Here is a 26,661-nt window from a genome sequence, read left to right on the forward strand (position 1 = left end):
GTATTCAGATATTGAGTTTTGTCTCAAAAATTGAGACAAAATAAATTTGCTATCAACCCAAAAGCATTATGCGATCTACCCGTAGATCACGATCAACGTTATTGACACCCCTGATCTATATGGATCACATTATGAAGGAAAGTGGTATTAAACCTGATATCAAAATTGCAGATGTTAATGTCAGCTCTTTGCTTTATGCAGACGATGTTATACTTCTAAATAAATCCGCTACAAGTCTGCAAGATTCCTTGACTAAATTGAATAACTGTTGTAATAGATATGGTATGAAGGTCAGCAATAACAAGACAATGAAAATAAGCAGAATCATTGAAAATGTCAACTGCATTGTGAATGGAGAACCTATGGAACAAGTAAAACATTTCAGCTACTTAGTCACGATTTTTAGTGAAGATGGTAAATTAAATATGGAAATAGATAACAGAATCAACAAAGCTGGTATGGTAGGAAGTCAAATGAATAAATTTATATCGAATAAGAAAGAAATTAGCCAAAACACTAAATTAGCACTATACAAGACAGTGTTCAAACCAGTTTTAACTTATGGATCTGAGTGCTGGGTCAGAAATAAAACACTTGACCAAAGAGTAGAGACTGCAGATATGAGAGTCCTGAGAAAGATTAGGAGCATGAACAGATGGCATCAATGGCAATATCATATTAAAAATGAGGATATTAGGAAAGAACTCGGCATTGTCAGCATCCAGGAATGAATTAGCAGAGCTAATCTCAGGTGGTATGGACATTTAAACAGAATTGGCGAGGAAAGATTAGTGAAACAGGTGTTCTCTGCCAGGTTGGCAGGAAAATGACCCAGAGGAAGACCAAGATATAGATGGATTGATACAGTAAAAAGTGCCTTAGACAATAGAAATATAAGATCTGATAATGTTCGAGTCTTGGCAAGTAACAGACTGATTTGGAGGAAAATTGTAGATAGGAAGTTAGTAATGATGTAAATTTTTCATGTAGTACTATCATATCCTGTACACCCCTTGAGGGTACATGGCAGGAATTTGATGATGATGATGAAAATCACAAACACATTTTTCAGAAAAAAAAGATATCCATAAATATACACATCAAGATTGGTGAAATGAAGGTCAGAGACCTTCGTTTCACTACATTAAGTGTAACACCAGAGGACTGTGATCATCAATATACTATATAATCATATTGAAGTTAAAGGTGAATATTCTTGCTCAATCTCAGAAGGATGATTTGATTAATTTTACTAACCTTGCTATATTTCTCGATAAAAATGAAGAGTGTGATCTACCCAGGCTGAACTGGCAGTGCAGTGTAAACCAGTTGAAAAATTTGTCTGAGAGATTTGAATCATTCTTCTCTGATTTTAGTGTAGAGAGAGATGCTGTGGAAGCTAGAATATCAGAAGGTTATATTGACCTTTTTCAGGGATTGTATAGAATTCTTGATGAGTGAATTTTGACATATGCCCTTCACAAGAATGTGTTCAGTTCTCATCACAATTTGCAAGGAATCTTTCATCATCATCAATTCCTGACATGCATCCTCAAAAGGTGTGTGCAGGATGTTATAGTACTACATGAAAAACTAACATCATTACTAACTTCTTACTAACTTCCTATCTACTGTTTTTCTCCAAATCAATCTCTTACCTGTCAAGACTCCAACATTATCAGATCTTATATTTCTTTCTTATAAGGCACTTTATACTGTATCAATCCACCTATATCTTGGTCTTCTTCTGGGCCTTTTTTGCTGCCAACCTGATAGAGAACACTTGTTTTGCTGATCTTTGCTCTTCCATTCTGTTTAAGTGACCATACCACCTGAGATTAGCTCTGCTAACACATTCCTGGATGCTAACAATGTCATGTTCTTTTCTAATATCCTCGTCTTTAATATGATGTTGTCACTGCTGCCATCTGGTTTGAAATCTTTTTGGATTTATTTTTTCAGTTGAAGATGAATTAACCAGTCATGTGGAGAAGCAACATTTTCTTCCTGCAAAACAGTTCGGTCTGATCAGAGAACATCTACTGTTAGCATATAAAAATTATATATATATATATTAGCATACAAAACTTTTGTGTAGTTGGCAGTAGATGATGTAGTGTAAGCAGTGGATCACAGCGTTTTATAGTTTAGAGAGGCCTTTGGCATTGAGTCATGGGACTCCATGGAAGTATTATATAAATATCCCCACTGATCTCAGTTTTGGTTTCACTGGTATGGTATTGATTTTATTGGAAAAATTTGGTAAAACAATTCAAGCTGATTTGTAAAATTCCACATTGGCTGGGTAGAATTTGAGATCTGTTTTAATTAAAATTTTCCAAGTCATTTCAGTTTTGGTGTTAGTCAGACCATTTCCAGTGGCAAAATTAGATAAAGCAAAATCTACTCTATATATATAAAATAAGCCTTTTTATGTCAGTTTGTTGAAACATTTTGAAACTCAGGGGCTACCCCGAGTGTCGAGTCTTCAAAATTCGAGTCATCAGAATTCAAGGAGAACCTCCTACCAGCCCGGAACTCGGGGGTTTGGGCATCAGGGGCAGAACCCCCCCCCTTTCGAGTCTTCAGAATTCAAGGAGAACCGGCCTACCAGACTGGAACTCAGCGGGGTTTGACGCGGGGGGGGGGGGGCTTTCGAGTCATCGGAATTCAAGGAGAACTGGCCTACCAGTCTGGAACTCGGGGGGGGGGGGTGCCATAGGCGCCAGGTGGGCATAGCCCCACTAGTTATAAGAATAAAATTAAATAATGGGTGACACCAACATTAAATTATTTATTTAATATATGTACAATTTTTGGCTAGGTTTCATGGCTATTATCAATTCAGTTGAAAATGATAAACACAAAAAGAACAACATTGAAATTACAAGTGCATGACAATATGAGTTCTATCAAATTTTATGAAATATGTTGTATAATATATTTTCAACATTTTTTCACCTAAACTACCCATTTGGTACAGATATATTGATGATGTTTTTACTGTATGGAACTCTTCCATGTCTGATCCCCATGAATATCTTGAGAAAAATTAATTCAGTAAACCTTAGAATTAAATTTATACTTGAAGTAGAAGATGACAATTATCTTTCTTTTCTGAATGTTCTCATTCTGTGTCAACCTAATGTCAGTCTACTGTTCTCTGTATACAGAAAACCACCTCATACTGATAAATACATTACTGCTACTTCAATTTCATTCACCCCTTTTGGAAATATGGTATGATTAAATCTTTAGTTCACAGAACTCTAAGATCTGTTCATCTCACTCTCTTTTAAATAATGAACCATCAGTTATCAGAATTACTTGCATCTCTACTGGTTATAATGCAAAAAAAATTGATAAAATGATTAATTATTATGGCCGTCACTCTAATTCTCCTCAAGAAGAAGTTTCTAGAATTTTGGTTTCATATGTTAAAGGACTGTGAGAGAAAATTGAAAGACTTCTTCTTCATTTCTTTCCATCCAGTTCTTAACTAAATTCCTTCCTATCTCTCCAAAAGACAAATATCCTTTTCTCTCTTATCCTAGAGTTTATAGGATCCCTTGTTCTTGTGGCTTTGTTATTATGAGCAGACTGACCGTTCTGCTCAGATTTGTCTTGAGGAACTTTAGGAGTATATTTTACTTCAGGAATCCAATAAATCTGGTTTAGCTAGCCACGTTTGTCAGTTAGCCCTTTTGTGTCCTATGGAACAGTTATTTTCATCTGGAAAAATCATATACAGAAAGTTGTGAGGCATACATTCACAATCCCAATCTCAATGAAAATGATTTTCTTAAATTTTCTAATTTTTGAGTAGTCATCCTGAATAACATTCCTCATTCATGTGCTTCATAAAAAAATAAAGAAAAAAAAATTAATTTATTTAAAGTTTATTTATTTGAATTCAAGCAATTTAAGTGTTCATTTTATATATGTCTCTTTTTAACTGTTTTGATAATGGCTATGAAACTTAGTAAAAAAAATCTTCAAATATTAAATAAATAATTTGGTGTAAGTGTCATCCATTATTAAATTCTGTTCTTGTGTCATCTACTTATGTTTCAAGTTTTAAATCAAAACAGAATTTATGATCACTGTACATTAGCCAAGTATGGGTTAAAGCTTCTTAAAGGTCATGCCTTGACTTTTGATATTCTTTGTCTGTTTTTTTTATTTTATTTTTTTTTTATAGATGTACTGTCAGCTGAAGCAGTTTATTAAATCCCATAAATTTGTTACAAGCATGACATTTCCTTGAAAATTGTGAAACTATTGACATTCCAAAATTCAATGTGGAAAAATTTCAAATTGCATTATATCATATTAATGGCTAGTGCTAATTTGCTGTCCAGGATAAAATAACTATTAGTGTCATCCCATACCCTACTCTTTGCTAATTATTTTCACATGCGCACACAGCTTTACTGCACAGTGAAATTATTAAATACTGGATGATTATAAAATAACGTCAAGTGTTCAGAGCCCTCTAGCGAGTAATGTATTCGACGAAACACACCAATATTCGGTAGACGTACACAGTGGAACATGGGGATTCGATTTAATGACAAAAAAAAAGTACCAAAAGTCGCCAACAGGGGAAATTTTGGTGCTGCCAAATTAATTTTAGTAGGTGTGACTAATGAATGACTAAATGGCAAATGAGAGACAGCACACATCAATTTCATGACATTTATTGTTAATTACAAATGAGGTTCAATATGACCACCATTCTGATGTTCCAGGAACTGCATACGGTACACGACATTTTCCACAGTGGCTTGCAACATATTGGAAATGATTTGTCTCACGTGTAATGTTATTCGATCTTTCAAAGTTGGAATATCGGGTACATGTCCTTGATACACAATGCTTTTAAGAAATCCCCACAGTCACAAGGATTGAGATCAGGCGATCTCGGTGGCCATGGCATGGGAAATGCACGACTAATGCTTCTTCTGTCAGAGAAATGTTGTCGCAAAACACGCTGTACCTGAAGTCCTTTGCTGCAGTTGTGGAACCACAAAGTTCTGTAGCATATTGGCATACCTGTTAGCATTGACGGAACAGGTCACTACTCCATTTTGGTGATTTTCCTCGTAAAAGTATGGACCGATGATAAAAGATGCCATAAATCTGCACCACACTGTGACTTTGGGCGAGTGGATAGGCATCTGCAGACATGTGCGGATTAGTTGCAGCCCAAATGCGACAGTTGCATGTGTTAATATATTTGCGTTCAAATAAAAGTTGCCTTCGTCACTCCATTAAATCTGACACGGCTATGCATCATCCACTTCCATGCGCGCTAAGAATCTCAAAGATAAGTCGATTCGTGTGGTCGCATCACCAGGGCGCAATTCTTGAACATGACTGATTTTATAGGTGTAAAACTTCAACATCTGATGTAGGATTTTCCACACCGTTGTGTATACGATATCCGTTTGCCGGGATATTGCTCGTGCACTGCTGGTACCCTGCACATTTGTCATCTCCTGTTCCACAATAGCAGTTGCAACTTGTTCAACTTGTTGGTGATTGATTGGTTTGCATCCCCCCTACTGCTAGAGTTCCAGTAGTTTCAAATCGCCAAATCAGTTTTCATAAGTTTGTTACGCTAATCAGTTCTTTTTGTAAATTTTTCATATGCCAAAAATCATGAAGACAAGCACTGGCATTATTGTTCCACTGATAATAGAGTTTGACTAACAAAGCACGCTCACGTAAGGTAAGAGGCATCGAAAAGCAGTTCGTCTACGAATGATAAGAAATCTCACAGGCTTTCCTTTTATTGCATGATTGCTCACTAGAAACGCGATAATGCAAATTAATGCATTTTACTCAGTAAACAGCACCAAAATTTCCCCTGTTGGCGACTTTTGGTACTTTCCTCATGTTCCACTGTGTACGTCTACAAAATATTGGTGTGTTTTGTCCAATACATTACTCACTAGAGGGCTCTGAACACTTGACGTTGTTTTATAATCACCTGGTATTTCAGTAACTCATGACTGATTCACAGCACAAGTAATGTAATCAAAATTAATGAAAATTGCTGACTTCAGCATATTGTGCTACGGTCTGTAACATAAGTCTCAGGTTCATGACTTGTTAATGAACATTTTTGATTTTTCCCCCTCTCTCTAATTATATCTTTTTTATTAAAATAAAACAATTCCTAACCCTATTTGTTAATTTTCACTTCTTAATTGGTGGGTCTTTAGAAATCAGTTATGCTGGGATTTGGGGTACTTAGACAATGTATGTTTAGCTAATAATACTTTGTTACATGATAAATACAAAAGTTTTGATTATTGGTGTAAAAAAATTAAGTCATATAAAGATGAGAAAACTGCTTAAATAGATTGATGGTTATGTCCTTTTTTTGAAAGCAGTTTAAGTTTTCAGGGTACTTTTTTTATATAAGTAGATGGTATCTATATCTGTAGTTTTTATAAGTTTCCATAGCTGAAGTTAGTTACTCCACTCCTCTCCTTTGTAAACAGAACTCATCAAATTATCCAAGAAATATTTTGCATAATTTGACTTACTGAACAAAAAATAAACTTGCGTGAATCCTCCCCCCCCCCCACATTTTTTTAAAATTATATGTCCCATTAAGTCGGTAGGCGTTCCATAATGTGTTTAGTATTACTGCATTTGGTTTTCTGAAAGTTTTTAAAAAGATTTTGATTAGTAAGTTATTTTTTATTAAATAAAAAGTATTCCATTTTGTCTAGTTTGCAGCTACTCACCAGCTGCCAAAATCTACTTATCACTTGCAATTTGGCAAGCATATTTGGTAAGCCTTCTTTATAAATATACCTTGCTCAGTTTTGACCTAAAGCAACTTAAATGGTAAGGTTCTGTATGTGTGTGTGAAAATCCAATGATTCTACCCCTGTTTGGCTTGTGAAATATGCATCTTTTTTTTGTGGGGTATGTTCAGTTTTATCCCTTTTGATGGTTTTATTATTTAGACAAAATTTACATGTTATATTAGGTTGTCTGGAGATTTCATGTCAGGAATATACAAGGGGGGAGTGAGTAAACCATCCATGCTTTACCTTATAACTAGATACTCCATGTGAAACAGGTGGCCTCGTGAATTTTCATCATCGCACAATATTTGACCTGAGTTAGATTCTTCTTTCTTTTTGATATTTGTTTTGTGGAATAAGAATATCAGAAACAAAAACTGAGCACAATGTTTTTTCTCAATCTACTATATCATATACACACATTAAGTGTGCAGAACTGTAGTACCATTCTTTACTGTATCATTTTGAAATGATCATCATATGATTTATAAGATATGATAAATGTTATAACAACCGTATTTTTTTATTATTTTTTAATTTTTTTGGTGATATTTCAGATTATTATTATTATGTACACATGCAGTTTAAAATAAAACTGTTTAATCCTTTTCTTTAAGGTTATGTTGGGCTGGTAAACCAAGCTATGACTTGTTATCTTAACAGTTTGCTTCAGACACTTTATATGACTCCTGAGTTTAGAAATGCAATGTACAGGTAACTGTGAATTTATATATGAAAACATTTATTTATTTTTAATAAATTTGTGCAGTTCTTACTGTTAAAGAAATCTTGTATTTTATTAGTAAATTGAATAAACAAATTCCACTGTTTCTTTTAACCTGTGTACTCTGAATAAATTACAGAGATTGAATTGCTTTAACCATCCAACAGGCCTGTTTTTCCTGGATAAAATAATGTTGACCAATCTCTGAATTGTCACTTTTTAATTCCTTAAAAGGGGGATCAATCATTGAGTAAACTGCAACATGTTTTTACAAATGAAAAGAAATTAACTATTTTAATTGTTAATTTACCAAATCTGAGATATATAACTGATGTGAAAAGATGAGGGTGAGATTCACCCCCCCCCCCATTCCTTTAAATACCTCTCATGTCCTCTACACTTTTCATGAAACATTATTAACCTATAGCTTTCTTTACATGTCTTTTATGCTTGTAAAACTAAGATGTTCTTACAGTTTTTTGATAGTACACAATTATACTTCAAACCTAACTAAAAGTGTGTCTTTTTAGTTTGAAATATAGCACACAGAAATATTTACTTTAAAACTTACGACTTTTAAATTCCTAACTTTAGAATATTAATGACAATAAAAACATATAAAAATATTTAATAAAAATAAACAATAATGTTGATCATTGCTTTGCTTCTCCCATTAAGGATTATCCCCTCCCCTCCAGTGGGATGCACCTCATAGTTTGAAAACCACTGGTCTAAGCAATAAGAATTTTGTGAAACAAAAACAATAATCATTCAATTTATTTGCTAAAGAAAATTTTGCCATAAGGGGTTACATGTTGAGATTTTTGGAGCCAAAACATAAGTAGTTTCTGAATATATTTAGTCATAATTGATTCATTTCCTGGATTATTATTTTTGAGCATTGGTTTGTTTGTTTGAGTGTGTGTGTGTGCATGCTTGGGGAAGGAGTATATATAATCCTTTTCAAGTTTTATGCTTAGCAAATTACTCTCTCCACTCTGAGTGGGTTAACTCTTACCTTTAAAATAAAAAAAGAAAATACCTGATATGAAACTCCATATCCAACTTGCATATAGATTTGAATCCAGGGATATCACATATATCGTGACCAGAAAATTTGGTGTAAACATTTTCACCGTAAGACATTTTGCATTAAGTTTTGTAAATAATCAATGGATGATTAAGGGTATTATAAAATCATTAATAGGCAAAAAAAGGCAAATCTTTATTAAGGTGAATGTCAGCGATACATAACATAATGAAATCATTTAAAAATTGTGAAAATTAAAAGAGATGCTGTGTAAATAATTAACTTTTTTGCTGCAGATCATCAATTCAACAAATCCATCAGTAATATCGCTCATCAGAAGAAATGCTAATGCTGTGAAATATTTAATTTTCATTTTGAAGTTAGCATCTGTTTGATAGCATAACTTCAAACCAATGGGCGATGTTACTGATGGATTTGTTGAATTGATGAGGTGGTGATATCTGCTTCAATTCTTCAGTCAGTTTCCCGATGCTATCTAAATCTAGTTTTTTTTTTTTTTTTTTTTCTCCCATATAACCCACTACAGTATTTTGTCCATCGCTGTACAATTTTATCTTTATTTATCAATACTTTGCCTTTTTCATCTTTAACTGTGGTCTGTTTTGGCTGCCACCTTCTATTAATGGTTCTAATCATTTTATACACCTCACTAGTTTTATGCTTTCCATAGTACTGTTCTATATTATGGCATTGGGGGAGTTGACTGTTTTTTCCACCTCATTGCATTTTCTTTTATATTGCTCCTCTATTTGTTCTGATGTATCCCTTCTTATCTTCAACATTCCTTTCTCCTGTACTAGTTTCAGTGTTTCTTGTCTAATCCATTTCTTCTTGATCCTCTCTTCTTCTGGTACTGTTTCTTCAACTGCATCTTCTATTGCCTTCATTACTCCTTTCACTCTTAGATTCAAATTTTTTTTTCTTTGTCCACACTTTTAAGTTTCTTCTCTAACACTGTTCTGTAGCTTCTTCCTATTTCTGTTTCACATATTGTTACTGTATCTCTTCGTTTCTGATGATGGAATTTATATTTTGTTTTTAATTTCAACTTGATGTTTGCAATCACTAAACTATGATCCGAGTCTATATCTGCTCCTTGAAAAGTTCGACACTGCTGTACTGATGTTATTCATCTTCTTTTAATCGTAATCATATCAATCATGATCTTGGTTTTCCCATCATTTGATCACCACGTCCATTTTCTACACTCCTTTTGCTTGAATTTTGTATTACAGATCATCATTACGTGGTCCACAGCAAATTCTAATATTTTTTCACCTTGATCATTTCTTTCTCCAAAACCATATTTTCCCATGACTCTTTCCCAACCATCATTATATATTCTGACTTTGGCATTCCAATCTCCTTCAATAATTAGTACATCTTGCTTTGGTATTGTTTCTATTTTCCCTGTCAGATCATTGTAGAATAAGTCAATATCTTCTGTGCTCTCAGATGTAGGTGCATATATCTGGACTATTGATATATTAAATGGTTTTGCTTGAAATTTTGCTGCTGCAATTCATTCATTGACTGGTTTGTAGCCTAAGAGTGTCTTTCTAGCTTTTTTGTTAAGAAGGAAACTAACTCCTGCTTCATGCTTGGTGTCATGCCATGACCATATGACTTCGCAGCTATTTATCTTTCCTGCTGATGTCCATTGCAACTCCTCCAGTCTTAGTATATCACACCAATATCTCTTCATTTCCTTGTGAAGTAATTCTAGTTTTCCTGCCATCCAAAGTGTCCATACATTCCATGGATAATTGTTCTTTTAGTTTCAGTTTCTTTTCCTTTCGCTATCCCACTTTTCGATCCAACCCCGATCGCTCGATTACTATTGCAGATCTTGTTAATCTAGGCGCCATCTGAGCCAGCATGTTGTAGCTGTTGATCATATAGGCATAAGATAACAGTTGTATTTTTTCTTTATGGTCAGAGCATCGACACTCATCTGACCGACCCTCTTCCTTTATCCAGGCTTCGGACTGATGAGACCCTAAGGATTCCATGGCAGCTTTTTGCTTTGCTTCCTGGCAAATCAGAATTAACTTACAGCAGATTATTCAGTACCTTAAAGGGCTTACGTTTCGCTAGATCATGAAACATTAATGGTTGACTTCGAGAAAGTAATTGTCAACGCTTTTTCTAACATATTTATATCGACAACTATAACAGGTTGTTTATTTCATGTGGCACAAAATCTTTATCGCAAAGTTTTTGCCATTGGTTTGAAGTTATGCTATCAAACAGATGCTGAATTCAACACGAAAATTAAATGTTTCACAGCATTAGCATTTCTTCCAATGAGTAATGTTACTGGTGGATTTGTTGAATTGACGATCCACAGCAAAAAGTTAATTATTTATGCAGCATTTCTTTTAATTTGCACAATTTTTAAATGATTTCATTATGTTATGAAAATTCTGACATTCACTTTAATAAAGATTTGCCCTTTTAATGATTTTATGATACCCTTTATCATCCATTGATTATTTACAAAAATTAATGCAAAATGTCTTACGGCAGAAACGTTTGCTCTGAATTTTCCTATGCCGAATTTTCCTAGAACCTACATATATATCTCATCTTCTAAATTAACCCATTATTAATCTCTTAAGAGGATTAATGGGTTAAAAGATTAAGAGTCTTCAAACGTGTTATAAGCAAAATAAAAATCTTTAATTTATAGATTAAACTTGACAGCTCGTACAAAATTATAAATAATCTCTGATATCTGATTTAAATAAATTTATTTTTATATCTAAACAAGAGTTCAGTAGTCAAAAATAAGTGTGCAACATATATACAACATAAAATTATTGTAACTATGCTGTATTTTCTTCAGATCACAACAATAAAAGCACTTTAATTACTTAACCACCTTCACTTTAATCCCTTGCCTTAGAATTTTGAGTTCACACAGGAGAAAGATGAACACAAAAGCTGCTTCCTATATGACAGCAATGTATAGGATCATAGAATGCTGATCTTGTCTTCATCCAAAACACTTCAATAACTTAATTCACTTTCTATATGAAAGTAACAACATGTCCCCCATTGAACAGACTACTAAACCATATCAACAGTTTCAACAATTGATAGAATGAATTCACTTTCTATATGAAAGGTTCAACATACTTATTGAATAAATTATTGAAACTATATCAATGGCTTCAAATCTTTCTTCAGAATGAGAATCCCATATAAACTTTATTGGGCCCATTTCTATACAAACTGGAGAGCAATACAGTTTCTTTTAATTTCTGCTGAATGAATGTTGTATGGATTGACTACATAAACTTTTCACTTATCTTCTTTAAAAGATATCCTCTCTCACTCTTCTACTAATTTTCTTCTAATTTCTGTTCAGTCTTCATATATCGAGGACACAGAAACTCCACAATCCTCCTCTTACTGTGTTCTCTGTCCTCCCTCCCAGTGAACAACTGAATGTTTAGCAACATCTGTTAACATTCTTTTAACTTCTGCACATGCTTGAAAATATAGTGGCACAACTTCCACTCAGTCCATCGTTGTACACTGTCATTATTTTTTTTCAGCACTGTGCTTGAAAATGATGATAGTTACTTGTAATTGCCAACGTATTTTGTAAACAGTGTTTATGTAGATACAAACAGCACAAACATTTCTAAACTTTACAGCTCATACAAAATTATAATTAATCTCTGATATCTAATTTAAATAAATTTATTTTATATCTAAGCAAGACTTCATTAGTCAAAAATAAAAACAACCCAAAACATCTTGCTTGTAACATACAAAATGAAACAAATGTTCAACTAACAACTTGACAAAATAATACTACATTACTAATTTCTTAACTTAATATTTAATTCATTTATTTTTAATTTGTGTAATATCTGAATTTTAAGACTGATATCCTGCATGTGCTTTTAAACACTTTTATTATTGTTATAAGTACACCATATTGTGCATCATCATGACACCAATGCATAGAACAATAGTGGACAATTTCAACATGCATGATTTTGTTTGCTATAGTGTGTGTAGAATGTATTTGCATTGTAGAATGAAAGATTTGTGGAAAGGGAATGTAACTGGTTCGTACATATATCATAAGTATTTTGAGAGCAGTTGCCAGAAGTTGGAAGAGTAAGAAGAAGAAGTATAGTGGTGAGGAGGAGAATGGACTGCAAGAAAATGTGATTGCTAAAAAGTAAGGTTGATTTTGCGAGCCAAGTGTTAAAGCAAGTGAGCATGCATGCATGCAGTATGTGACAGTAAGAATGTAATGATGGTAAATGAAGATTGACCAGGTGATAATGAGAGGGACAGTGCACTTACTTGGAGTCTTCTACACAACAGAACATGAGATTGAATGATTACAATAACATCTGGCAAGTGGTATGACATGGAATTGAAAGAAGAAGGAAATGCAAAGGGATAGAAAGTAGAGTATGAAAGAGCACAATGGGTAGAATAAGATTGAATTTTATATGGCAATACCTTGCTTAGCTAAGAGTGCCTGAGGAGAATGTGACAAAATCATGTTTCCCTGGAGCCAAAATTAAGGATGCAGAGGAGGAAGGTTAAAGAGATTATTATTTTGGTCTAATGATCTGGTATGTGAGAGGATATGAAAGAGTTGCTGGCACAATCAAATAAGATGTGTTAAAAAGCAAAAGTGAGTCAGCTGCCATTTGGTATAATTGAGATAAGCTGAGATGAAGAGCTATGATTGTGAATGAGTTAGTGTGCAGTTTGTGCAGGGGGGATGGTTTAGAGTTTGTGGATGTGTGGAGTGAGTTTGATGGAAGGAAGGACTTATATAAGGTAGATGCTTTGCACATTTGAATGGATTTAGAGCTAAGTATCTTGAGAAAAAATTGTTGAATGAGAGTTCAGAAGTTCAGTCAAAGAAAACTAGAATGTTTAAGGCGAAATTCAGATGTGTGGATTTAAGCAGCCTAGAAATGAGTAAATGGGAGAGTGATCACATTATACTGAATGTAGCACTCTAGGTTCTTAACTTTAGTGAGATTATCAACATAAGGTATAAGGGAGGTTATGGGATTAAAGAGCTATTGCATTTTATGCATATTAATGCTGGAAATATTTGGAATAAGGGAGAAAGAGTTTTTGGCACTAATTAGCTCAACTTGGCAAAAAGTTATAAGCATTAGTGAAACTTGGTTGATTGTGGATTATATAGTTATAGGGATAAAGTGCAAGGGATATAATATTTTCATAGAGGACAAAGTGAACAGAATATGAGGAGGGGTTTTGCTAATGATAGTGGAAAGCCAAAACAGAGTAGAAGTATATCCAGGAAGACACGGATGCAGAAGGCAACTCATTCGAACTATCTGGTATGAGATACAATAGCTAGGTTTGAGGTTATATTGCGAGTGGTCATGTAATTTAGCTCTCTTGTAAAATTACTGATTTTTATCTGTTTTATTATGTTTTTTCCTCAGAAAATTAGAGTATTATAGTGTATTAGTGTACGTTTTCATTTTTTAGAGCATTTAGTATGTTTATGACATTTTTATTGTGATATTGTCAGCATGGCACCAACACGATGAACAATGGTGGCAAAAACTGCATTGTCAGGTGATGTGAATATTATTCAGTGCAGTGTATGTGAAATGTATTCATTGAGAAAATTAAAGAATATGTGAAAGGAAATTGAAACTGGAGAGAGAGAGAGTATGTATTAAGTGTTTTAAAAGTGAGTGTCTGTTAGGTGACGAGAACTCAACAAATACTGACAATAAGTTGGAAAATGACGTTATTAATGTTCAGTGTGCATCCGTGGAAATAGAGCAGAACAAAATGGATATCAATAAAGAACTAGCATGATTAAATGTTATCTTTCATAGAAAAAAGCACAAAATTCAAAAACTACAGAAATGGCACGAGTTAAGCAGGACTGAAAAAAGAAAGAAGCAGATGATCCGAAGGAATACCAAAGACTGACCTAACAAACAAGAAAAACAAGTCAAGGAGAAAATTATGTATGAAGACTCACTAATCAAGGGAGGTACTTAACAAAAGTATGATATAATAGTGTTTTCACAGTATTAGCCACACCATCCAGATGCAAAAAGGTAAGTCAAAGAAAATGATTGTGTTGGTTGGTACCAATGATTTTGAGAGGCGAGAAGTATTTTATGAGGGAGGATGTAATGGAGTTGTCAGAAGAGCAAGAAGGTGAAGATCGTAAGTCGCCTACCACGCTACGATAGAGGTGAACTGAAGAGGAGGACATTGATAGCCAATGAGCCTATACGTAGATTGTGCAGAAGGAATGATGTAGAATTTGTGGACCTATGGTCTCTGTTTGATGGAAAGAAGGATTTGTACAATGCGGATGAACTGCATCTGAATGGTTTTGGTGTTAAGTGTCGGGGAAAGAGCTTTGTTTACCAAGCGTGCTGAAGTGCAAATTTAGAGAAACTTAAGCAATTTGGGTGGAAGCAAGTGAGTTTGTGTGAAGGCACCCATGAAGCGAGTGAGTGTGAGAATGATCAAGTGAGGAATCTAATCACTCAAGCAAAAATATTGAATAGGTTAGTCAATTCAGAAAGTAAAGGTGGGGGGGGGACTAAAGGGATGTTGCAGTTTCTATATACTAATGGCAGAAGTATCAGGAACAAAAGGGAGGAGTTTTTGGCATTGGTTAGTGCAACCTCACCAACAGTTATAGGCATTAGTGTGACTTGGCTAACAGCAGATGATGTAGTTACAGGGATTGAATGTGAAGGGTTTTGTATTTTCAGAGAGGATAGAGAAGTTAAGATCGGTGGAAGGAGTACTGCTGATGATAGCAGATGAATTGCAACCAAAAAGAATAAGAGGCAGTTGGAAGGGTGGCTGTTCATTTGAAGCTGTTTAATGTGAAATCAATGCCATAAGACAATATATGGATGGTTGCTGCTATGGGTCAGAGGGTTGCAGGGATGATCTCTACTCGTTGTACTAATTTGCTGACGCAAATTAGTACAATGAGTGGAGATTGAGTGATTGTTATGGGGACTTAACTATGGAGATATGGATTGGAAGGAAGAAAGATCACATGGCAGAAAGGAAATACACCTGCTAAGAGATAATTACTTAAGGCAGCGTATTGGAGAGGATTAGGAGAGTATAGGACCTGGTCATAGGATATTTCTTCCTATCGGTGAAAGTGACCATGCAGTCTTGACTTGGGAGATTGTAAAATATGAAGAATATTCTAATAAGGGATATATGTGGAACTACAAGGCAGGTGATTATAACATGCTTAGGGACGTGATTATAACCATGACATAAAACACTGCAGGGTAAGGATGTTAATAGTGCATGCGATATAGTTAAGGTCATCTAGAGCAGTGGTTTCCAACCTTTTTCCACTTGTGTACCCCTTTTAAACCCATTTCTATAAATTGTACCCATTGTTTTTAAAATAGCTGTTTTTAAATACTGACACTTTTGTTCAGTGCCTCTAATGATACAAGGTACAGTCTTAAATCCATTTTTCAACCATTACTGATTATTTTTTGTGTACCTGTGAATGGCCCATCACGTTCTCGCAGGGTACGCATACCACCAGTTGGGATTTGATGATCTAGAGCAGTGTTTCTCAAACTTCAGATATCCATGTACCCCTTCTTATATTTTCATTATTTTCAAGTACCTTTATCATCATCATCAAATTCCTGCCATGTACCCTCAAGGGGTGTACAGGATATGATAGTACTACATGAAAAAATTACATCATTACTAACTTCCTATCTACAATTTTCCTCCAAATCAGTCTGTTACTAGTCAAGATTCCAACATTATCAGATCTTATATTTCTATCGTGTAAGGCACTTTGTACCGTATTGATCCACCTATATCTTGGTCTTCCTCTGGGTCGTTTTCCTGCCAACCTGGCAGAGAACACTTGTTTTGCTAATCTTTCCTCGCTCATTCTGTTTAAGTGACCATACCACCTGAGATTAGCTCTTCTAACGCATTCCTGAATGCTGACAATGTCAAGTTCTTTCCTAATATCCTCGTTTTTAATATGATATTGCCGTTGATGCCATCTGTTCACGCCTCTAATCTTTCTAGAGACCCTCATATCTGCGGTCTCTGGTCAAGTGTTTTACTTCTGACCCAACAGTAGCAGGGCTACCGTTGGGTCAGTTACATTTGCCTCAACAGTAGCAGGGCTACTGTTGAGGCAAATGCCTTCCAAGACTTTTCTGGCCAAATCAGAGCAATCTCAGCTTGGTTATAAAGTTGCAAAGTCGAATGAAATTACTGCTAGCAATATGCGAGCCATCTGGATGCACATTCTTCCACATTGTGCAAATAATTTTAGAGGCATTATGAATTTCATTTAAAAAATGAAATGGATAATGTTGTTGAGGAAATTGCCAACATCAGGCATGAAATGGATTTTGAGAATGAGTAGAATAATACATTTATATTTTGAATACCATATTTTTCGATAGATGACATGCACCAAATGTATAACGCACCCATTTTTCCATGGCAGAAGTTTCTGCCATGGAGTCTCACATATGCAGTGGAAGAAATTAAAAAGAAGGCAGATTGGCTTCTTTTTACTTTCTTAGATCCACTGCATGAAGGGGACTTCATTGCTCTGTTAGTAAAAGAAGTAAATCACAAAAAGACAGTAATTCTGTCTTTTACTAACATAGAAGTCAGTAAAAGACAGAATTCAAAACTGCATGGAAAGGAATATGATACTTTACAGGGGACATGGGTTTGTGAAGGGTTAGTCTTGACTTAGTAATCTGCTTACTTTTTTGTAATAAAGTGACAATTGAGTTGGATAAAGGAAAGTGACTTTGCAAATGCATTTCATTCACAGGATTCCACATGGACCTCTGTTGCATAAATTCGAGCAACAGCATTAGGATGATATATCCTTGCAAAGTGGTCACTCAGTAACTCAACTATGTTATCCGCTTCTGTCTCCTCGTGACCATCATCAGTCATTAAGTTTAATCTTCCATAGTTATTCTTCTTCTTACTTGCCACATAACGAAAGAACTCTTTGGGATTTCCTTTGACCTGCTCAGCTTCTTCTTCTTCTCATAATCAGAATTTCCATTCCTTGCCATGATCATCACCTTTCTCTTTATGTACCTTCCACAGCATTTTCTTCTTCTGCAGCTGCATGTTTAATGATATTACTCATCCATCTAACTCGTACCTGATTAATCCTCCTTACTCTAAATATACAATTTACTACTGCTTCTTCTAAATTAGTGTTTCTCAAAGTGTGGTACGCATACCTCCGGGGGCAAGTGAAAGGTCTTCAGGGAGCATGTGGCAATTTTCGGCTATGCATCATTAACGCATGGAATGATTACTAACAAAAAACTAATTAATTTAAATGTATATATATCATCATCATCATCATCTTCATCAAATTCCTGCCACGTATCCTCAAGGGGTGTACAGGATATGATAGTACTACATGAAAAAAATTACATCATTACTAACTTCCTATCTAAAATTTTCCTCCAAATCAGTCTGTTACTTGTCAAGACTCCAACATTATCAGATCTTATATTTCTATTATCTAAGGCACTTTGTACTGTATCAATCCACCTATATCTTGGTCATCCTCTGGGTGTTTTTCCTGCCAACCTGGCAGAGAACACTTCTTTTGCTAATCTTTCCTCGCCCATTCTGTTTAAGGGACCATACCACCTGAGATTAGCTCAGCTAACGCATTCCTGAATGCTGACAATGTCAAGTTCTTTCCTAATATCCTCGTTTTTAATGTGATATTGCCATCTGTTCACGGCTTTAATCTTTCTCAGGACTCTCATATCTGCGGTCTTTGTCTCTAGTCTTTGGTCAAGTGTTTTACTTCTGACCCAGCTCTGTTTAACTGTAGCGCATTGAATAGCTTCTCTCTCTCTCTCTCTTGGCACCCTGTCATATGCCTTTTCCAAATCGACAAAACTTAAATACAGATCTTTGTTATATTCCCATGCTTTCTCGACTATTTGTCATAAAGAGAAGATCTGATCCTGACAGCCTCTATTTGGCCTGAATCCAGCTTGTTCTTCACCAAGCTTTTCTTCCACAATTCTTCTCAACCGTTTCTCAAGTATACTTGCATAGATCTTGCCAGGAACACTCAGTAGGGAAATACCTCTGTAATTCTCACATTCAGTTTTATTTCCCTTTTTTATATATGGGTACTATTAGAGCTCTACTCCAATCATCGGGAATTCGTCCATCTGTCCAGGCTTTCTGAACTGTGCTGTGCAGCCACTGTAAGACTCTTATACCACCATACTTCAGCATTTCTGGTCGAATATCATCAACTCCTGCTGCCTTTCAACATTTCAAGCCTTTGATGGCTCTTTCTACTTCAAGTATGGATATGTGTTCCTGACTGCATGCCTAGTCAGTGTTTTTTTACCACTGTGCTGTCATCACTGCTTGTTTCATTTAGCAGTTTTTCAAAGTAATTACTCCATACTTCAAGGATATCTTTTTCTCCCGTTTTCATGTCACCTTTATCATCTCTAATTCCTTTTACAGCACTCTTTCCTCCATTCCTAAGCTTCTTCAACAACCTCCAGAATATTTTGCCACCTTTTTGATATTTATTTTCTATATTCTTGCCAAAGTCCTCCCATGACTTTTGTTTAGCTAGTTTTACACAGTGTTTAGCATTCTTGCATTTGTCTCTGTATTCTCTAAGAGCACAAGCTGACTTATTTGCCAGGATATGCTTTCTTCTTTTCCTTCACTGCCTCTTTAACTTCCTGTGTCCACCAGCGAGTTCTGATTTTTTTTTTCCTCAATAAATTATATATATATAGAGGAGAAAAAAAAAAAAATATATATATATATATTAAATTATATTACGTATGAATTCTTCTACTCAAATTGCGAGTTATTATCATCCCAACATGAATACTGGAGCAATAGTAACTCCTCCCTGCGGTAAACAAAGCGCCCTCCGCAACAGCTACTATACTGCAGATGCACGAAAAACAATTAGCTTTATTATGTCCCTGAATAAGGTACAGAGACATTTACAGGCTGTGTAATATATTTCTCAAGAAATAGGGCAATTAGATATAGCTGGGATAAAAACAGCACTAACTAATGAATCACATGTCCTTTTCCCGCAAAAACTGCTGTATAGATTCAAGCAAAAACTCAAGCAAATTTCTTCCACAATTTTCTTAAAATCTCTGGATAATTTGTGGCCAAATCCTTATCTGCACTTGAAACTTCGCCTGTGATTCAAACATTATGTATGCTATTTCTCTTTTTGAAATGCTCAAACTATCGAGCACTAGTGTGAAATTCTTCTTTTGCATCATTGATTCGCTTTCTTTCAAGGTTGCAAAGAGACTTAATGCTTTTGATTTAATAAGGTCAGCGCTTATCACAATCCGTTTTTGGTTACAATCTTCGATCCATGTAGAAAGACGTCTCTCTAATTCAGTCATTATAATACTTTGATTCACAGTACTCTACATGCATGATGAACTTGAAGCAGCCTTACCTTTCTCTTTGTATTCAGCAGCTTTGTTTAAAATTGCTCTTATAGTTGATTTTCCCATTTTGTGTTCTTGTTCTATCTTTGCTCCAGACTTGCCTTGTTCATTTTTCTTTATTATTTCAAGTTTTTCTTCCAATGAGATTACTTTTCGAATCATTTTCACACTTCCACTTTTTTGCTCACTAATTCTTTCTCTCATGATTAAAGGTTGGGAAAATATTTTAAATAAAAAAAGTAAGGAAAACAATTGCAAAGGAGGCATGAGATATGATCAGCAAATTCTGCTATGTAATTAGCTGGGCAACATAAATTTTGGCAGTAAATTTCGAACATAGTGTATGTGGAAATAGTGTAGTATGCCATTAAAAAATAACTTTGTAAAATGTTTTCAATCTGTAACTAAATTATTTCATCCTGGTGAGTGCTTTTTTAAAATAGTAATAAAAAATGTATAGATAGATAATTTTTAAAATCTGTAACATTTATTTCTAAGATGTATATAGGTACACTAATCGAATTTTAGAGGCATATTAATTGCATTTGGTTATAGAAAAAAAATGACACACTAATTGAAAATGCACTAATCGGAGATGCATTAATTGAGGGATTGCTGTATTATCCTGTTCACTCGTTGAAGGTATATATTTTATATGGAGTTTGATAACATGTCTTATACATAATATAGGAAAGGAAATGGAGGAGATTAATACAATAATTCCCATAGCATATTGAGTAATAGTTTAAAGTTATGATAAAAATTACTTGCCCTTAAATGCTTTTTTATATTACTTCCACATATGACAGATTGCAGAACCTGTAGCACATTGGTGCCATGTGGAGATAGGCGTTAATGGAGATTGAACCTACTGGTATTTGCCTTGAAGTGCTTCGAGAGTATGGCTGTTCCAAAAAATAGAGGCAAATTAAATTAAAGATGAAAAGTAGGTTTAGTGGGTTTGAATCGGACTGAAGGATGTTGGGCAGCTTTTGCTCGTGTTTTAATAGCTTTTGTGAAAAAAAAAAGTGAAGGAATGATGGATCTGCCATTTCATTGGGGAAGTCCTTGGAGCACTTCTCAAAACATGAAGTCTATTCTAATGTTGGGAAGATTTCAGATTTATACAGAGTTGGTAACTGAATGGGTGAAAAGTATGACAGGTAAAATTTTTAGAAACTGAGGACATAGTTTAAGTGATCTGATGTATTTATACCCTGAAACAATAAATCTCAGAAGAGAGAGAGCGAGAGATGTTTGTATTACCAAAGGTAAGGGAAGGTGAATTGAGATTTTTTTATTCAGAAGGGGAGGAGTTGGAGGTGGGACTCTGTTTTGGTATCATGAAAGGTGAATTAGGTTATCACCATTTGTATCAAAGAATGTCATGATGGTAGATCTATATTTAATGCAGTGTTATAGAAGATTATGAAGCTCAGTTTGTTTATGCACTGTGAGGTAAACAGGAGGAATTGTGCAGGATATTGGTCACCCTGGCACACCCAGTGTGATTTGGGAAGTCTAAAGAGAGGATAACACTTGCCATGACATGCAGTAATTGATTACAAAGAAGTGCAGATTTGCAAAGTATGCCTCATTGGTATACCCCTGTCAAATGCTCTGTCAAGACCATCTGACTTTATAGTGCCCCAACAGTTTACCATGCACTATAGGTTAAGAAGAAGATCTAGTGTTAGAATCCATACTAGCAGTCATTGATTAGCTGGTGAGCTTCCAGGTTGTGAAGTACTGTTGATGACCCTCTCCATTATTTTGAAGAAAATTGAAATGACAGGAGGTCAATAGTTTGAATGGGGTAAATGTAAGAGTGTAGTGATGTAGGACAGGTCAGAGCCAACTTTCAGCACAATTGAGGAGAGTTGACACCAGAAGACTTTCTGTGTTATTCATGATTCTTTGTGATTTCTTTCTCGTGAAAGACCACAGGGCCTTGCAAGGGAACAGACAGCATAGCTGCGACTTGTACAAGAGGTGAGTTATTTGACTCTGCAGTGGCCAGATGCAGATTTGGATTTGTTGATAGTGGTTTTATATTAGTTGCATGCTTCAGTGTAATCTGAGAGTAATATTGGAGTTCTTGTCTCAAGCTACTTGGAGATAAACGTTTTTTCCTGGACTTATCACACATTGTTAAACCATGGCTTGAATAGTGAGTAGGAATTTTGAATAGAGTGCAGAATCAAGACCTTCATTCCAGTGAGGATAATTTCATCAACTTGCTCAGAGCAAATGTTTAGATCAGTAGAGTGGAAGCAGTAGTCTGACAATGGAATGGAAGAGTGGAAGTCCCAGAGGTACTGTTGTGGTTCCATAGGACTAGAGAGTGGCTGAGTGATGGGTGTTCTTTAGAGAGAAAACTTCACAGAACATTCATCTTCTTCACAGAAGAGGAAGATTATAGTCTGAGTTGCCAAGAAGAGAGATATATTTGGAAAGAGAACTGGTTAAGAAAAAAATTAAGGTTGTTATCTGGTATTCTTATTGGTAGATGGTCAATTTGCATTAGATTATTGCTTAAAGCAGTACTTCTGCATCTCTTCCAGCTTGGTTAATGGAATTATAAAAGGAAAGTCAATTAGAGTGGTGGGCTAAAGTCAACTAAGAAAATGACTTTGCTGTTGGGGTAATTAGACTGCCAATAGTCATAGTTTAGGGAGATAGAAAGTTGAAGAGATTATAGTGCTCTTCAGAATTTGAGTGGTACAGTAGATGAATGCAACTGAATGGGACAAGGAAACCTTAAGTTAGACAATCAAAAATAAAAGAACCTTGTCAGGTATTGGCTTTGAATGAATAATCTTTTGTTGAAGTTTAGTTTTGGTTACCTGACCTGTTGTAATAGAGGATAAAGACCTTTTCTCTCATGTGATAGCTACAAATCCAGGTAGTTAAAGTTTCTTTTTAGAGAAGAAAAAACCTTTGTGTTACAATTAGTCAAATATATTTCATTGTCATATTTTATTTTTTTCCTCTACCATAACTGCTGCAGTTGTTAATTGCATCATTTTAAGCTTTTGAATCTACCAAATTAACTAATCTAGCTTGATTTAAAAATTTACATTTTTGATGGTTTCTACTATCATATACACCATGTTGCCTGCCAAAAGTGTCCAGACAGCAACTGTTTGTATTTCCCATTGCTACTGCGTTGCTGTCAATACAAGGTTGGACCTTCTTTCGGTGTTATTACAGCCCTTCGGGATAGGCTCTTCACCAAGTTCTGGTAAATTGCTGCTGGAATTTGTTTCCATTCTTAATGTAGTATGGGAAACAGCTGACAAGTGTTAGTTGAGCAAGAAGGTCTGGCACACAGCTTTCGCTCTAGCTCATCCCAGAGATGTTCAGTAGGGTTGAGGTTGGGGTTTTGGGCTGGCCAGCTTAGTTCTTCCACCTCCATGTCTTCGAACCACAGAGCTAGGGCCCTTAATTTGTGAGTAGGTGCATTGTCGTGCTGATATAAGAAAGGGCATGTTCCAAACTGTTGCCACAGTATAGGACGAACAAAATGTCCAAAATGGCATGGTGGGTTTCAGTGTTTAAAGATCCAGACACAGAAACCAATGGGTCCAGCCCAAACCAGGAAAAATGGCCCTAGACCATTATGCTACTGCCTTCCAATTTCACGGTTGATACAAGACATTTCTGTAAGTATTATTCATCAGTATCTGCGAGGTCCAGACATGTCAGTTGGATTGCTAGATACAATGATTCATTGTTCAACAGGACTCACAAAGTAAGGGCCCTTTGATCACAGTCCAATGAAAGTGCTTACACCATTCTAGATAACAGTGGGCATTGGCAATTGTAAACAAGGGCTGAAACCCAAGGGTAAGCACCTCCCAGCAAATAGTTCTGTCACTGACATCTGTTCCAGAGCTCATGTGGAAGTCGTTTGCAATGGTTGCTAAGGCTGACTAATGATTTACTATGATAACACGCTTGAGAGTTTGTTGGTTCATTTGTCATTTTCTTGGGGCTACCAGTTTGGGAGAGGGGTTGGGTGGTTTCGTCATGTTTCCACTTCACAATAACCTCGCTGACAGTAGCAGAAATGTGGCAGAAATCTCTCGGACTGAACTTGTGGGTTCTGACTGTTATACCACATACAAATGGAATCAGCTCTTTTTGTCCACTCATCCTGATGGCAAAGAATGTCTACACTGCTAATGCCCACATATCTATGCTTATATTGTTGCAGTGTATCTGCATCATACAGGCGAGGCAACACAGAGGTATGAGGATGTCTGGACACTTTTGGTGTAGTTTGTATCATATTAAATATCTATTAGTCTTGCATTTAATTTTTATGTAGTTTATCATATTTATCTGTAATAAATTGCAGGTGGGAATTCAGTACCACAGAAGACGAAGGAATTAAAAGTATTCCATATCAATTACAGAGGTTGTTTTTACAGTTGCAAGTAAGAGTTGATATTTTGTACTTTTAATCAAAAACACAGATCACTTTAAATTATATGTAAATGGAAAAAAATTATATGTAATCATATTTTAATCCTTTAGTCAAGTAAGCTATTTGTATATAGAAGCTGCTGATTTCACATTGGTTGCTTTAGTATCCCATAATGCACAAAAGGTCACATCAATTCAGAAATCACATTTTCCATATACAAGTAGTAAAGTATATCATTTTAGTAAAATGCTGTAGATCAGGAAGAGTTGTTGAAAGTTTTTTTTTTTCACTTGATTACAAAGCAAATTATATTTGACAAGAAATTATATTTTGTTTAATCCTTTATCCAAGCATGAGCAACAAGCATTTAAGTCTAGTCAAAGTTTAAATTACAAGATGAGTCGAGGGAAATTCTAACCATCAGCAAGAAGACTAGGCATCTTTTAGCTTCTTAAAGATTTTATACATCTGTTCTATAAAAATCAGTCTTAACTCTTATGTGAAAAAACCTGTTAAGTCCTTCAATAGGTCAGCAGATGAAGGATCTCAGATGAAGCAGATGAAAGATGTGCTGATCTCAACAATTACTGGAATGAATGGTAATTCACTTTTCTTGATGATTTTTACCCAGCTTCCTCAGAACTCATGACATGCCTCTTACTTCCCAAACCTTCTTCCTTTTCTGATATTTCTTGTCTCTGCTTGCTTAACCCCCCCCCCCCCCCCCAACCAGCCATAACATCTATAGACGTCCAGCTAAATCTGGATACGATTCTGATTCTATAACACCCGCTGAATAACATGGATAAGAAGTGCAGTTTGGTCTCACTATTTCATCTACCTCGGCTGGTAGGGAGGTTAATGCTTATCTTTAGATTTCAACATTCTTTATTTGTTCTGGTATTGGAGGTTTTCCCAATTTCTAGTAGTTATCATGCCATGTTTTTTTCTGAACTGCATTTTCACTCATCTGAATTTTAGGTTGCTTCCTATGTTTGACATCATGCTCTTCTCAGCTTATACTTACAGCATGAAATTCTCAAAGTTAAATGATAAAACATTTTAAAATCATACACCTAGCTGTCTCTTTTATTAGTTGCTAAAAGTGTTGTTTGAAATTTAAGGATAAAAATGATTTTCCAAATTTATCACTTGCTAAATAGCAAGCAAGCACACACGCACACACACACACACACACACACACGCACACACACACACACACACACACACACACACACACACACACACACACACACACACACACACACACACACACACACACACACACACACACACACAAAGAAACAAGTTACATCACAACAGTGCACAGTATACATCAAAGTATCACTAATGTAGTCAGTTATTAGTCTGAGGAAGGGAAAAAAAATATATCATATCATCATCAAATTCCTGATATATAGCCTCAAGGGATGTACAGGATATGATAGTACTACATGAAAAATTTACATTATCACTAACTTCTTATCTACAATTTTCCTCCAAATCAGTCTGTTACCTGTCAAGACTACAACATTATGAGATCTTATATTTCTATCTTCTAAGACACTTTTTACAGTATCAATATACCTATATCTTGTTCTTCCTCTGGGTCTTTTTCCTGCCAACCTGGCAGAGAACACTTATTTTGCTAATTTTCCTTCTCTCATTCTGTTTAAGTGACCATACCACCTGAGATTAGCTCAGCTAATGCATTCCTGGATGCTGACAATGTCAAGTTCTTTCCTAATATCCTCATTTTTAATATGATATTGCCATTGATGCTATCTGTTCATGCCCGTAATCTTTCTCAGGACTCATATTTGCAGTCTCTAGTCTTAGGTCAAGTGTTTTACTTCTTACCCAGCTCTCAGATCCATAAGTTAAAATTGGTTTGAACACTGTCTTGTATAAATCTATTTTAGTGTTTTGGCTAATTTCTCTCTTATTCCATATAAATTTATTCAAATGACTTCCTACCATACCAGCTTTGTGGATTCTGTTATCTATTTCCATATTTAATTTACCATCTTCACTAAAAATAAAAATCGTGCCTAAGTAGCTGAAATGTTTCACTTGTTCTATAGGTTCTCCATTCACAATGCAGTTGA

General features: G+C 35.2%; 1 protein-coding gene across 1 annotated transcript in view; it reads left to right on the forward strand.

Annotated features, from left to right (window-relative positions):
* The window catches only part of Usp47 (ubiquitin specific protease 47), a 572,957-nt gene that overhangs the window by 133,219 nt on the left and 413,077 nt on the right, over positions 1-26,661 (forward strand). Inside the window, exons 6-7 of the mRNA XM_090406134.1 lie at positions 7,445-7,541; positions 24,485-24,563. Coding sequence (XP_090262260.1) covers positions 7,445-7,541; positions 24,485-24,563 — 176 coding nt within the window. The remainder of the gene's footprint in view (positions 1-7,444; positions 7,542-24,484; positions 24,564-26,661) is intronic.

Source organism: Typopeltis vanoorti, chromosome 16 (assembly GCF_054136105.1).
Source record: "Typopeltis vanoorti isolate ZY-2024b chromosome 16, IOZ_Tvanoo_1.0, whole genome shotgun sequence".
Taxonomy (NCBI): Eukaryota; Metazoa; Arthropoda; class Arachnida; order Uropygi; family Thelyphonidae; genus Typopeltis; species Typopeltis vanoorti.